The 15295-nt window shown below is 49.5% G+C and overlaps 1 protein-coding gene across 1 annotated transcript in view; it reads left to right on the top strand.

The window, feature by feature from the left end:
• Positions 1-9584, top strand: part of Wnt3a (Wnt family member 3A) — a 45983-nt gene extending 36399 nt beyond the window's left edge. Inside the window, exons 3-4 of the mRNA XM_041665914.1 lie at positions 1902-2167; positions 9105-9584. Coding sequence (XP_041521848.1) covers positions 1902-2167; positions 9105-9584 — 746 coding nt within the window. The remainder of the gene's footprint in view (positions 1-1901; positions 2168-9104) is intronic.
• The last annotated feature ends 5711 nt before the right edge of the window (positions 9585-15295 follow it).

Here is a 15295-nt window from a genome sequence, read left to right on the forward strand (position 1 = left end):
GCTCAGGAAGAAGATGCAGGTAGATCTCTGAGCTGATTCCAGGGCAGGTAGCCAGGGCTACAGGGCTACACAGAGGAACCCTGACTTGAAAAACAAGACAAGCCCAAAATCCCTCCCAGGTGTACCCAACAGCTTCGGTTTTAGTTAATTCCAATAGTCAACTTGACAACCCAGAAGAGCTGTCCTGGTTGGCCTTGAACTCAAAACAATCCTCCTGCCTCTCTTCTAAGTGCAGGTTTGTTTATTTATAGCATTAAAGATCTAATTTATCTTGTTCTGAGATGGGGTCTCCTGTAGCCCAGGTTAGCCTTGAACTGTCTGTAGCTGAGGATGAACCTGAAGAGTCGCTTGTCAGTCACCACCTCTGGAGTCACTGGGATTCCATTCTAGGCCTGCGTGTCTTCACCATCTCATTACAGGCAGGGCTGGGGCTTGGTCCCAGGCTCCTTTGGCACGCCAACCTGCTTCTCTTCCCACTGTAGCACATTATTGTATTTTATTTATCTGATTTTTGAGACAGTCTCATGTAGCCTAAGCTAGCCTCTATGATGACCTTGCATTTTTGATCCTCCTGCTTCCCTTCCCCGATGCTGGAATTAGAGTGCACGGCTATGCCCAGCTTATGTGAGAGTAAGGATAAGGACCTAGGGCTCCCTGCATGCTCGGCCCTATTTATTTTTATTACATAATTGTATGTATTTTCAGGTGCGGTGTGATATTTCAGTATAGGATTATATTAAAAATGATTCAGTCAGGGTTCTTAGCATGTTCACTGAAAATGTCCATAAGCCCTTTTAAGCATTGACTTTTTTTTTTCTTTTTTGACGCAGAGTTTCTCTGTGTAACAGTCCTGGCTGTTCTGGAACTTGCTTTGTAGACAAGGCTGGCCTCAAACTCACTTAGATCCTCCTGCCTCTGCCTCCCAAGTGCTGGGGTTAAAGGCATGCACCACTACCGCCTGACTTAAGCATTTTTTAAAAAATACAATGTGTTTTCCACTCTCCTCATACTACTGTTCAGTAACATACCAGAACCTTTTCCTCCTCTTTAACAGAAGTTTAGACCCAGTGGTTAACCTCTCTCTACCTTGTCTTGCCATCCCAGGTCTCTGTTAGCTAACCCATTCTACTTCCTGCTATGCAATGATGCTTTTAGGTTCCAGCCCATCTTTCTGTGCCTGGCTCATTCACTTAGTGTAACGTTCTCTGGGTTTGTCAGTTTGGGTGCAAGTAGCAAAATCTCACTCTTATTTATGACTAAAAATGTCTCATTGTGCACATTGCAGACCTATGATAACCAAAGCCATACAGCTCTGGTATAGAGCAGACATGGGCCGACGGATCAGAATAGCAGTGCCTCAAGGAATAAATCCACATATGTACACCGCATTGTTTCTCAGGAAAAAAAATGTATAAAGAACATACATTTGAGAAAGGACAATCTCTGATCAATGGTGCTAGGAAAGTGGATATCAATAGCCACACATGGAAGAATGAAACCAGATTCCTATCTTCTACACACAAATACCAACTACTAAGGAAAAAAACTTAGGGCTGGGCCTGGTGATGATGCTTTTAATCCCAACCATTAAAAGGCAGAGGCAGGCAGATCTCTGAGTTTGAGACCAGTCTGGTCTACCTAGAGCATCCCAGGCCAGCCATTGCTCTACAGTGAGACGCTGTCTTAACAACATGTGCGTGCGCGCAACACACACTGAATGACTTAGGGAAAACACTTGGGAAATGGATGGTTAGGGCCAATATTTTTCAGAGAAGACTCTTAGAAGCACGATGGTAAGATCCTGTGTGTGCTGAGTTCTCAGTCCTGATTCTTGGATTCCTGCCTTTGGAATGCAGCCCTCCTCACCTGGCCTCCTTACCTGCCATCTCCTTCCTTTGCAGCCACCCGGGAGTCAGCCTTTGTCCATGCCATTGCCTCTGCCGGAGTGGCCTTCGCAGTGACACGCTCGTGTGCAGAGGGCTCAGCAGCCATCTGTGGGTGCAGTAGCCGCCTCCAGGGCTCCCCAGGCGAGGGCTGGAAGTGGGGCGGCTGTAGTGAGGACATTGAGTTTGGTGGAATGGTGTCTCGGGAGTTTGCTGATGCCAGGGAGAACCGGCCAGATGCCCGCTCTGCCATGAACCGCCACAACAACGAGGCTGGGCGCCAGGTATGTACGCAGAACTCCAGGACTTCACTGGGGTGACCAGAGCGGGAGAACAGGGTGAAGGAGAGACTGCTCTTGGTGACCAGGCCGCAGGTCTGCTTTCCTTCTATCAAGGGACATAGTGACACTACTCAACTGTTTCTCAACTGTCCAGTGTGCTCCCAAGCTCACCTGTGGAGTTAGGGTCCTTGGGAAGGAAACAAGTGGAGGGAGGCTGCCATAGAGCATGTGGTGTCCAAGGGTTCTGCACACATAAAAGGACAAGACATGAAAGGGAAAACAGAGGAGAGAAGCAGACGAATGGATGGATAGATACAGTAGATATAGATTGAACTGATACAGAGAATTATAGTGCAGCGATGATACAGGCTATTGAGACGGAGGGAGGGAGAGAGTATGAGAACTTGAGAATCTGGAACAGAACAGGAAACCATGATAACAGCATTTTGAAGGTCCCTTCCTCTGGCTCTACCTGGATATAGCCTTTTCTTTACCTTCCTCTGGCTATCCCTGGCTTCAGGGGCTGATGCTGAGATCTCAGGGGAAAGTGAAGGTCTGAACTTTCCTACATAGACAAGTTTCACCGCAGCAGCTCATCCTCGAATCTGCTTAGTGTCCCTCCCACCCAGAGTCCCGCTTCCCTTCCCAGAGAAGGAGGGTGGATAGGTAGGAAGTACTCAGTGGTACAGCAGAGCCAGGGAATGAGTCAGGAGCCGGAGTGGATGTCGTCAGGCATCTTGAGAAGCAGAGCTGACTATGGAGGTGAAAACAGACGTTTCTTGAAAGTGTATTTCATAAGCGTTTTGAAGTGGGTATGGTGGGGCAGGCCTGTAATCCCAACACTCATCAGAGGTGAGGCAGGATATAGATGTTCAAGGTTGGCTTCTATTGCACAGTGTTTGAGGCCAGCCTCGTACATGAGACACTGTCTACAAAAGCAAGCAAGCAAGAAAGAAAGAAAGAAAGCAAACAAGCAAGCATTTCCTTAAGTGATGGCTCCTCTGCCCAGCTCCCGTCGCCAGGCACCTGCTTACACTGTAGCAGACATTTGGAGACGCCAAGCATGCCTGAGGACAAGCTGTCACAGTGACACTTAACTCTACATCAGGAGCCTCAGCGTCTCAGACCTTCCATCTCTGCCTAAAACTCAACACTTGCTCAATCCACTTATCCTGCAGACAAAGGATAGGATATTCTCCTCTGGGGAACCCAGCTCTCTCAGAATGAATGGTGGGGAGGCGGTTCCTAAAGCACAGCAGTTGGGTCACTTTATAGTGAGTATTGAAGGTGATAATTGCCTCCTACCTGCAGGAATTTCCAGAAAGCAGCGGGAGGTGATGGGGATCGTTGTGGTGCAGGTCTTTATTCTTAGCAGGCAGAGGCAAGTGGGTCTCTGTGAATCTGAGGTCAGCCTCAACTACTTAGAGAGTTCCAAGCCTTCAGGAAGCTACATATAGAGTCCCTGCCCCCACTCCCGCTCCCCACCCCTAAAACCACAAAAAAAAAAAAAAAACCCAGAATTTTCAGAAAACATACAATAAAACAAACAAACACCAAGAGTTTAAGAGTTTAACTAGATGTTATGATTCAGGCCAGCAATCCCAGCACTTGGGAGGCTGAGGCAAGAGGCTCATTTAAGCCTGGGCTATATTGGGAGTCTGAGGCCAGGTTGGGTTACATAGTGAGACTTGTCTCAAAAAAAAAAAAAATACAGAAAACTAAACCACAACTTTTTTATTTAAAAACAAACAGAAAACTTCACAAAAACTATTGGTATCTCCAGAAAGATCAACCATTGTCCTGTGACATTGGAACAATGAGTCAATTTTAAAAAGGAATGAGAGAGAAGAGTTCTTAGAAATTAAAAATATGGGGCTTACAATATGGCATGGCAGATAAATGTACTTGCCTCCAAGGCTGACAACCTGAGTTTGATCTCCAGAACCCATCAAGTAGAAGGAAGAACCAACTCCTCCTGCAAGCTGTCCTCTGACTTTCACGCCTTGTGATGTGCATGTGTGCATTTATATATGCACATAATAAATGGTGGGGGGTTGTTTGTTTTCTAGACAGGGTCTCTCTATACAGTCCTGGGGGTCCTGAAACTCACTTTGTTGACCAGGCTGGTCTTGAACTCAGAGATTTGCTTGCTTCTGCTCTGGGGTGCTGGGGTTTAAGGTATGTGCCACCATGCCTGTGGCCTTCAGTGCTTTAAAAGAAATTGTTGGGCAGTGGTGGCGCACGCCTTTAATTCCAGCACTTGGGAGGCAGAGGCAGGTGGGTCTCTGTGAGTTTAAGGCTAGCCTGATCTACAAAGAGAGTTCCAGGACAGACATGACTGTTATACTGAGAAATCCTGTCTCGAAAACCAAAAGCCTAATAATAATAATGTAAAAGTATGATAAGAAAGCAAACATTTCATGAAGAGTTTTGGGGGTTATGTTCATGAGAGACAAGGGAGGACGAGAAGAGGAAGCTAGCAAAGACAAGGCAGGAAGCTTCCCTAGAATGGAAATTGTAGCTCATGCAGGCCCCGCTCAAGGATGGGGAAAGAAGAGTAAAGTGAGCTCAGGGCTCACAAGCCCTGGATGCACTTTTTAGAGCAGTTGTTCTCAACTAGAGGTTTGTAGTTCATTTGGGTGGAGCGACCCTTTCACAGCGGTCACCTAAGACCAATTGCATACCAGATATTTACATTACAATTCATAACAGTAGCAAAATTACAGTTATGAAGTAGCAATGAAAATAATTTTATGGTTGGGGGTCACCACAACATGAGGAACTGTATTAAAGGGTCACAGCATCAGGAAGGTTGAGAAACATCATTTTAGGGGATTAGCATTTGGTTCTTGCACCTACAAAGGGTGGCTCATAACTGGCTGGAACTCCAGCTCCAAGACACCTGCTACCCTGCTCGAAAAACAAAAAAGGAAGAGTGGGAAAAGCCCCCTTCCCCAAGATACGTTATAAAATTCAGAGCCTGTAACCTAGAGCAACCCTCCAAGCTTCAAAGAGAATATACTTGATGTTCCCGCAAAAGATGGGGCATCCAAAAGTCACTGGAAGCTAGAAGGGAATAGAGCAACAACTTTCAGAACTCTGAGCAACAAAGCAATCTTAAATCAAGAATTTCATTCCCAGCTACACTATGAAAGGGGGCACAGTAGATAGAAAAGATTTGTCTTCACAGTCCCATTTCACAAAGCTGACCAGACGGCAGAAAGATGTCTTGAAGGTAAAATGAGTAAAATATCTTTTTGTCTTAATATTTTTATTACATTTAGTCTCTGTGTGTGTGTGTGTGTGTGTAGTAGATGCATGTTCCACAGTGTGTATGTGTGTAGATGAATGTTTCACAGTGTGTGTGTGTGTGTGTGTATGTGTTTAGATGCATGTTCCACAGTGGCGGGGGGGGGGAATGCATGTTCCACAGTATATGTGTGTGTGTGTGGTAGATGCATGTTTCACAGTGTGTGTGTATATGCATGTTCTACAGTGTATGCATGCATGCATGCGTGCATTTATGTGTGTATGTGTGTGGTAGATTCATGTTCCACAGTGTGTGTGTGTATGCATGTTCTACAGTGTGTGCATGCATGCGTGCGTGCGTTTGTGTGTGTGTGTGTGGTAGATTCATGTTCCACAGTGTGCGTGTGTGTGTGTGTGTGTGTGTTAGATGCATGTTCCACAATGTGTGTGTAGAAGTTAGGGGACAGTTTCAGGAGTCGGTTTTCTCATGCAGGGAGCCACGTAGTTCCCTGTCAGTCAGACCTTGCCAGACTGAGCTACCTCACCGGCCCTTTTTGTTTGCTTTTCGATATCAATTCAAGATGGGCTTGAAGCCGGGCGATGGTGGCGCACGCCTTTAATCCCAGCACTCGGGAGGCAGAGGCAGGCGGATCTCTGTGAGTTCGAGACCAGCCTGGTCTACAGAGCAAGTTCCAGGACAGGCTCCAAAGCCACAGAGAAACCCTGTCTCGAAAAACCAAAAAAAAAAAAAAAAAAAAAAAAGATGGGCTTGAATTCTCTACACAGCTAAGAATGACCATCTTCCAAACTCCTGCGTCCCCTTCTTACGTGCTGGGACTATGGACCTGTACCACCACATTCAAATTATGAGATGCTAGGGATCAAACCCAGGCTGCATGCCCAGCATGCTAGGCAAGTGTCCTCCCCACTGGGTTTCATCCCCAGTCCTGATGCTTGGACAGCATAAGAGGATGTTTGAAGATGAGAAAATACAGGGCTGACTCATGGCAGGTGTGTTAATCATGTAACAGAACGCTGTGTGGGAAAGGAAATGTCACCTTAGAGTCTGCTTACGCAGCCAGTGCCCTCGGCAGTGAGTATTGAAGGGAGAGATCATCCTACGGCTTTTAGGGCGAAAAGGGTTGGAAGGTTTGGCTGTGCAGGGAGAGGTGAGAGTAGTAAATTTCAACACTTCACACCAAGAGAGCAACAGGCAACACCTTCCATTCAAAAATCAAGAAGCAACAAGTGCAGTGACAGCCTTGCATACTTCAAGGCACTGCCTTGCATGGTCAGGAATTAGGCCACGCAGACGAGCTTTGGCCAGGATCCCTGCTTTCACCAGCAGGTCTCCGCTGCTATTGAGATCATTGACCAAGTAAAACAAAAACAAGAAGACTGAGGAAGGAGAGACGGGAAGAGCCTCCCGCAGAAAACCTGGCTGCTGAAGAGGAGAATGTGGTATTAGATAAGCCGGACAAGCTGGGCATGGGGTTTTTCTACCGTGCCCGTGGGCCAGTTCCATAAGAAGGTGAAGAAGCAGCTGAGAGTTAGATGAGGTGCAAGCAGGTCTGAACCCAGAGTGATTGAAGCCTTAAGCCGAAGCTTTCCAATACAAATCCTTGCAAACCACAGCCCGAGCTGCTTGGATAGGTGAGCTCTCAGGTAGGTGTACTGAAAGAATACCCAGTTAAAATGCAGTTGGGAGTCTTCAGAAAGAGTCTTACAGTGTAGCTCAGACTAGCCTCCAACTCTCGATCCCCGAGCCTTAGCATCCACCTATAGTCATGTGCCATCATGATGGGCAGGTCTTCCTCTTTTATCACAACCTTTCCTCCCTCCCTCCCTCCCTCCCTCCCTCCCTCCCTTCCTTCCATCCATCCAAGAGTGCATACAGAATAAACAGGGGAATGATGGAGCTTGAGAGAACTTTCCAGACCCTAGACTCTTGACTCCTGGGGTCTGACAGGTGAACTGTCACTCTAGGGAAGGTAGGAGCCAAGGGATACATGGAGATGGTCTGTGCCTCAGTTTCCTGTCTCCGTTTAAAATATTTTAGCTGGAAAAAATATATAAAAAGAAAATACTTTAACTGGTCAGGCGGTGGTGGTGCACGCCTTTAATCCCAGCACTTGGGAGGCAGAGGCAGGTGGATTTCTATGAGTTCAAGGCTAGCCTGATCTACAAGAGCTAGTTCCAGGAAAAGTTCCAAAGCTATAGAGAAACCCTGTTTCAAAAAACCAAAAAATAAAAAAAGAAAGAAAAGGAAAGAAACCCTGTCTCAAAACAAAAACAAAATTAAAATATTCTAACTGCCATTGTAATTGAACACACAGGGCACAATGAGACCTTTCAATATGGGAAATAAAAATCATGACCAGATGCGGGTATAGGAAGCATTCCTACCACCTGAAAAAGTTTTTCAGCCAGGCATGGTGGTACAGATCTGCAATCCCAGCGCTTGGAGGCACAGGCAGAACTGCCACAAGTTCAAGGCTAGCCTGGGCTATGTGCTGAGTTCCAGATCAGCCAGCACCACATAGTGAGAACCTGTCTCAAAATGAAAAAGAATTTTTTTTTCTGTTTGAACATTGAAAACCTCCCACTCATCGTTTGAAGCAGCTCTTTGTCTGCTGTGATGGTCGCTTTGTGCTATAGACTCTCAAGGGTATACACTTCCCTTCCAGTGAAGACCTCTTCAAGTCTTAGCCTCACCACACTTGGGCCCGAGCACCCAGCATGAAAACCGGGACCACAGCCAGGTCTAAGCAGTAGCTACCCCCATGGCCAGCTTGTTATTTCAATAGTGCGATGGATGGTGGCTACGGATGCAATATTCTGCATGCTTTTCTTTCACTGAGACTTAAACTGTGTGTGTTTTGCACAGTGTTTCTTGGAATGTAAAAGGAAAGATGCAAGAAGGTGTCCAGAGCAGGTGTCTGTGGGCTAGGAAGGAAGGCTAGAAGTCTGGAGCGAAGGAACAGGGAGTAGTCCCTGTGTGTGGTAGGGAGGGCTTGGAATCTGAGGACAATGGACAGGGCCACTGGAAACAGTTCTGGTGGTTGTATGTCCCCCTTGTCTCCACCCCATTCCCTAAAGAAAGGGAGGCAGGATTCCCTTCTTGAAGCACCTCTACTTCTTCCACTAAGGAAGGAGCAAGGTGGGGCCTGGCGGTGGTGACACACACTTTTAATCCTAGCACTCGGGGAGGCAGAGGCTGGCTGAACTCAGTACATTCAAGGTCAGCTTGCTCTACAAAGTGAGTTCCAGAACAGCCAGAAGGAGTAAGGTCTCCATTGTCAATACAGAAAGTGTCTGTTCATCTAGGTCCCTGAGAGTATAGGGACCACTCTTAGCACCCCTGCTTCATACTCCTAGTCTTCACACCAAGGCCATAGCATCTGCTCTAGACAGCTCCCTACATCTCCCCTCCAGCATCCCCACACTGACCACTTGAAGCTTTCTGCACTGTATCCTAAACTCCCCTGGAAAGAGAATTAGCTGGGCCTCCATGGAGAAGAAAGCTCCCAGGCCCCTGAGGCCTTGGATCTGGCAGGGCAGACCCAGGTCACCAGAGAAAAGGTAGGGCCCACAAAGAGGAGTCTCGGGGGCTTCCTGGAGTAAGTGGGCTGCAACCCCCTGGTTGAGCTACCCCAGGCACTGACACAGGCTTGTGTGCTTGCCTCCTCAGGCCATCGCCAGTCACATGCACCTCAAATGCAAATGCCACGGACTATCAGGCAGCTGCGAAGTGAAGACCTGCTGGTGGTCGCAGCCGGACTTCCGCACTGTCGGGGATTTTCTCAAAGACAAATACGACAGCGCCTCAGAGATGGTGGTGGAGAAACACCGCGAGTCTCGTGGCTGGGTGGAGACCCTGAGACCGCGTTACACGTACTTCAAGGTGCCCACAGAGCGCGACCTTGTCTACTACGAGGCCTCGCCCAACTTCTGTGAGCCGAACCCTGAAACCGGCTCCTTCGGGACGCGCGACCGCACCTGCAACGTGAGCTCGCACGGCATAGACGGGTGTGACCTGTTGTGCTGCGGGCGCGGCCACAACGCGCGCACTGAGCGACGGAGGGAGAAGTGCCACTGTGTTTTCCACTGGTGCTGCTACGTCAGCTGCCAGGAGTGCACACGTGTCTATGATGTGCACACCTGCAAGTAGGAGGGTTCCTAACAGAGGGAGCAGGGCTCATACTTAGGGGCAGGGTACCTACCTGGGGGCGGGGTTCCTACTTGGAGGGGGTCTCATACCTGAGGATCTAGTTCCTACTTGAGGATAGGGCTCCTACCTGTGAGCGGCTCCTTCCTACGGATCCGGTTTCTACCTTTAGCTGGGGCTCCTACTTGGGGTCTGGGTTCCTTTTTAGTGGAGAGGCTCCTGCCTGGGATACGGGTTTCTACCTAGGGTGGGGCTCTACCTAGGGGTGGAATTCCAATCTGGGATGGCAGTCCTACCCCGTAAAGGGTTGGGCTCCTCTCTTGACCCAACGGCTCAAACCGGGACAAGTGAGCAACTCCCTCAACTAGGTGGGATTCGTGGATGGGCGGGGAGGATTGGGGTCCCTCCTCCCAGAGGCTGCTGCTCTGGATAGATTGAGAGGGTGCTTCAGGGTGGGCCCTACTTGGCTTGGGGATCCAGTGGGGGCGGGACTTCACCCTGAGTGGGTGGAACTTCTGAGAAAGAAGAAAGAGGAAGCAGACCCCCTTTCGTTGGGGTGAGGCTAGGCTTTGTTGAAGACTCATGGGACAGAACTCCAGGGAGGGAGGAGATCCCAAGTAATCCTAGGCTCTGAGCTGGCAATTCAGCTACCACATGGCTCCTTTTCAGTCCCCGTGTGCGGATCCACCTGCTTCATCTATGCTTAGCCATAAGAATGGCAGAATGAGCCATGGAGAACTCAGGGGTGATGCCAGATCCCATCCCCATACCTGGGAACCCCTTTCTAGGCACCACTTGTGCCTGGGCATTCCTACCCTCCTTACCAGATCTCTCCTGAGGAAGATTTGAAGTCTCCCAGAGTTCAAGCAGGCAAGCACTGAGTAGAGAGGGTATTTCAGGGATGGGCGCTGCTAAGAAGGATCTTGGGGCCTGGCATCTTCCCACCATAGCCTGTCTCTGCCCTGTACCCGACACTCAGATCTCCTCCCAGGAAACCTTCTCAGCTCATCTGGTCAGTGATGCCCAGGCCCCAACGGTGCTCAGAGATGTTGACCTCACTTTGAGTTGTATGAACTACAAGGGTATTAGGACACAGGCTACAGAGACAAGGTGTCTCCTGGAGCGCCCCAGGTTCAGGACTGATCCCCAGAGACTGCTATTGAGGCAATGGTCACCAGGTCTGTTGGCCACCAGCCTGTCCCCAAGCTTCTCTTGCGTCTGTCTGGCCTGAAAATGAGACACTGCAGGCCATCTGCCACAAGACCTTCCTGAATTGCTGCCACTGTGAATTGTCCCCACCTCCAGGCATGGGAGGGGATGTGGCCACATAGGAGTGTGCCCCAAGAGCTCGGAAGAGAAGCTACGCACGGTGACTGTCTTCTGCCTGGAACTTTGCATTTGGGGCTGTAATTTTATTTCCAATGCTGCTATATCCACCATCACTGGAATTAGACAAACGTGACTTTTTTCTTTTTTCTTTTCTTTCTATGAAAGAAATTATTTTAGTTTATAGTATGTTTGTTTCAAATAATGGGGAAAGTAAAAAAGAAAGAAAGAAAAAATACCCAAGTCTGTGGTTTGTACTAGATTTTCCCCTTTGTTAACGTGTTTTACCTGCACATACTGATGGAGTTTGTTATGTCATCCTGTGCTGATCCCCTGAGTGCAATTCGCATTTCCCTGTCCTTGTTATTTGTGGTACATCTGTACTGTGTTGGGGACCTGAAGATGCCAGCTCAGGGGCTGTGTTGGAGGAGGTCGCTAGTTAGTTCCCAGCCACTTAGCCCCGAAATAATCACCAGTAACTGTATTATTTAAATCACTGCTTGGCCCATTAGCTCTAGCTTCTTATTGGCTAACTCTTACATCTTAATTTGACCCATCTCCATTAATCTGTGCATCACTACGAGGTCGTGGCCTATACCAGCAAAGTTTCAGCACATCTGTCTCCAGCTGCGGCTCCTTGGCTTCTCTCTGACTCTGCCTCCTTTCTCCCAGCATTTCGTTTAGTTTTCCCTGCCTAGCTAAGTTCTGCCCTGCTATAGGTCCAAAGCAGTTTCTTTATTCATTAATGATAATCACAGCATACAGAGGGAAATCCCACATCAGGACTGGGTTTCAGAACCAAGTAGAGACCATCAACAAGCCTCCAGGGAAGTCTTTGGGCCCAGAATTCCAAGAAGAAAAAATAGAAAATAGCTAAGTCAGGAAACGAACTAGTCAGTTGCAGCAAAATCTGGTATAGAGCAAATTTGAGAGCTTGGATAGAGAGTGCGGGTGGAGTTTTAAGAAAGTAAGGGAGCTGGGGAGCCATACAGTAATTAGGATACTTTGGTAACCCCAGTGAACAGATGAGGAGCCTGGGTCACAAGAGAAGAAGCTTGCCCAAGACCACCTCACACATTGGTGATGCAGGAGAAACATGGAATAAACCATCTCCCCATGAATCCATAGTCACACAGCTGATACCCCAAGATCACTGTATTTAAGGTATGGCAGCCCTTGGGATATGAGGACAGTGGTCTAACTTGCTGTTGGTGGCCTTTAAGTGTAGAGTCAATTGGATCCTAGAAGCACACTCCAGTCCTTAGATGGGGCTGGACAGATTCCCACCCAAAGGAAGCTCCGGATGGGGGTGGTCTTTGTTCAGGAGCTGCCATACTCCCATCTGCCTTCACAAGGAGCCCAAAGCCTCAGCCAAGCCACGTAGGGCTGGTGACCTGAGTGGTTAGGGATGGGATGTGGGGCACCATGGAAGTGAGCTAGAGGTCTCTCTCAAAGCCATACTTCTCTCAAGACCACAACTCTGCCTAAGCATGCCCTACCATGTCTCTGCTCCTTTCTCTATGCTGTCCATCCTTTTCTGTCCCCACCTCTGGGTCCTGCCCTAATGTCCAGATAACTAGAGCAATGAATGTCCTGAGGAAGCTGAAAGCAGCAGATCTGACCTCTCAAAAACCTGAGTGCACACCTTTAATCCCAGCACTCAGGAGGCAGAGGCAGGTGGATCTCTGTGAGTTCAAAGTCACCCTGACCTACAAAGTGAATTTCAAGACAGCCAGGGTGGTTACACAGAGAAACCCTGTCGTCCCCCCCGAAAAAAAAATAAAAGACCTGGGAAAAGAGGCAATGGGGTGAGGGGAGACACAGGCAGGGCCTTCCAGGCCCATTTGACCCAGCATCATAGACAAATCTGTGAGATTAATCCATGCTGACTGCTAAAAGCCAAGGCTACTGTCCACATGTCACTTGCCCGTTGCCCTGGTAGCCCAACATTATGTCACACTGGCTGAAACTACACTCTGAAGGCCATTCATCGGAGTAGTCTGCCACTGGCTTTGTGGCAGGGCCACTTAAGAAGGTCCTTAACGCTTCAAAGCAGTCACAAGCAGTCCTAAGACCCCACTAGACTCCCTTGTATCCTTAAAAAGTGTACCAGGAAGGAGCCCACATGTCCTGGGCATAAAGACATGTTCCTGGTCTGTACATGGCTCCCACTGCACACCCCAGGGACATCATCTTTTGTCCACCTAACCTGCCAACTAAGCCTTGTGCTACTCTGTGCACTTACCCCTTCGAGGGCCCAGATTCAACCTATAGGTTGCTGATCCATGACCTGAGACAGCTCAGTCCACCACCCTGAATATACAGTCGTTGTCGTCCCCCCCCCCCCGCCACCCGGTCACATTGTCATACCAAACACCAAGGTATCCAGAGTCCCAGTAGGCTACAAAAGAATAGCTAGCCTGGCCTGCCGGTATAGACCTATAATCCCAGCTGCCACAGAAGCCAAGGCAGGAGGATCACAAATCCAGGACTGTCTGAAATACAGAACAAGGTCAAGACCTTAGTAAGTCCCTGTCTCAAATGAAGGGCTGGGATGTACCTAAGTGGCAGAATGCTTTCCTAACCTGTGTGAGGGAGGCTCTGGACTCTACCACAGCACTGGAAAAAGATCACAGGCTATGAGGGACACTGACAGCTGAGTGGTCTTGGGAAAGGAGGGCTGTGCTGGAGCTCTCTAGCCCTGGAGAACTAGCCAGGTCTGTTCATGGCTTCTGGAGGAGCAGAGTGTAGGCCCGGATTCTGAACTCTAAGTGCCCCTTCCTTGGCCTTCTGGTTCCCTGCATCTTAGCAGGTAGGCACCCTACACATAACTCCCTCTCCTCAGCCTCAGGGCTTGCTGTGCCCCTGCTGGTGCATTCCAGGCGGGCCACCCACTCAGGGCTGCAGGTGTACGTCAGGCCCTGACCTACTATTGGCAGGGACTACCTAGGAATTCACAGAAGGGCAAGGGTCAGTGGGGCCAGTCGGCTGCAAGTGAACACTTTACAAAGAGGATGCCCTGTTCAGGGCCAGCCAAGACAGAAGAACAGGCGCCCAGTCTCCCCTCAGGTGAATGAGTCACTAGCGGGTTAGGGGCAGGTTCCGGAAGAGTCCACTTAGCCTGCTGGGCCATCTTGGATGCTAACAATAATAAAGCCATCAGTCCCTAGGGCAGTGATGAGAGTCCTCAGTTAAGCCTGTCCGACAGATGAGTAGCTCCTCTGGTTGGCACCCTGGGCAGGAGCCACCCTAATTGGTACCTGCTGCCCCGGTGCCCAGATGAAAGGGACAGACTCGACTGGGAGGCGGCAGGGCAGTGGCACAACCAACAGGTCATGGGGACCTGAGAAGTCAGGGTCCAATGCTTATTGGGAGGACAGGCTGTCTCAAGACCCTAGTGGGGTCCAGGTGCCACACAGATTTTGGGGATACAGAGCCCATATGCCCAGGCAGAAGACAGGCCACTTTAGAGTGTTAAAGAGCCCACATACCTCAAGATATAAGTCTGGGAAGCTTGGAGTACCTAAGCCTAGAGAGGAAATCGCATTGGCCCGAGGGCATGCCAGGGATCCAGATGGGCTCTGTTGTCTGGGTGCAAGTTTCTGAGCAGCAGCCCCTACCGGCCCTGTATGAGAGACTACCATGATGATGGTCTTAGCTGTCCAGAGGTGACACACTAGGCTGTGGTCCTTATGGCTTAGTGTAAGAAGAAAGGGAGAGGGTCCACGAATGGAGCATCCACAGCCCATGGGAACACAAGATAGACCCCAGACAATGGCCTAGCCATGGGGAGCTAGGAGGTAAAACCCCACACTCATTGCCTGGCAAGAGCAAGCTCCACTCCTCTCTGGGTCTCAGTTTCCCTCCTTGCAAAAGGAAGTGGGATGAACTGCAACCCCCTGTCTTAGGGATGGGAAGCCCTAGGCCCCACTCAGCTTGCAGCTGTGGGCCTTAGAAGCTGCCTCTCTGGTGAATTTACAGCCCCTCCCGCTGCCCTGGAGAAGGAGGAAATGAGCTGGGGGCCTGTTCACAGGTAGTTGAGACAGCACCCGAATAACCATATAAAAGGGCCGGAGGCTGGGGGCCCCACCCAGCCAGGACAAGCTTGGCCATCCCCTTGCAAATCTCACACTCAGTAGCTTTGAAGTACTGGAAAGGGTGTGGCCAGCCCTCACCTTGGGCCCCCACTGGCCCTCCCTCTTTCTGTCACCCCCTCCCCTAGACGCCCACTTTCTGGGTCCTGGGGCTCAGTTTCCTCTCTTCAGAGACAGACTGGATGTTGTCACCATGGCCTGTCACCTCCAAGAAAACCTACTCTCAGGACAGTTGGGGTGCAACCAGCTATGGTTCCCACACCTGGCTTGGGACTGGGAAAGTGGGCCTGAGGA

Source organism: Microtus oregoni, unplaced genomic scaffold (assembly GCF_018167655.1).
Source record: "Microtus oregoni isolate MIOR12 unplaced genomic scaffold, Mior012 000015F_ref0000493, whole genome shotgun sequence".
NCBI classification, from domain to species: Eukaryota; Metazoa; Chordata; class Mammalia; order Rodentia; family Cricetidae; genus Microtus; species Microtus oregoni.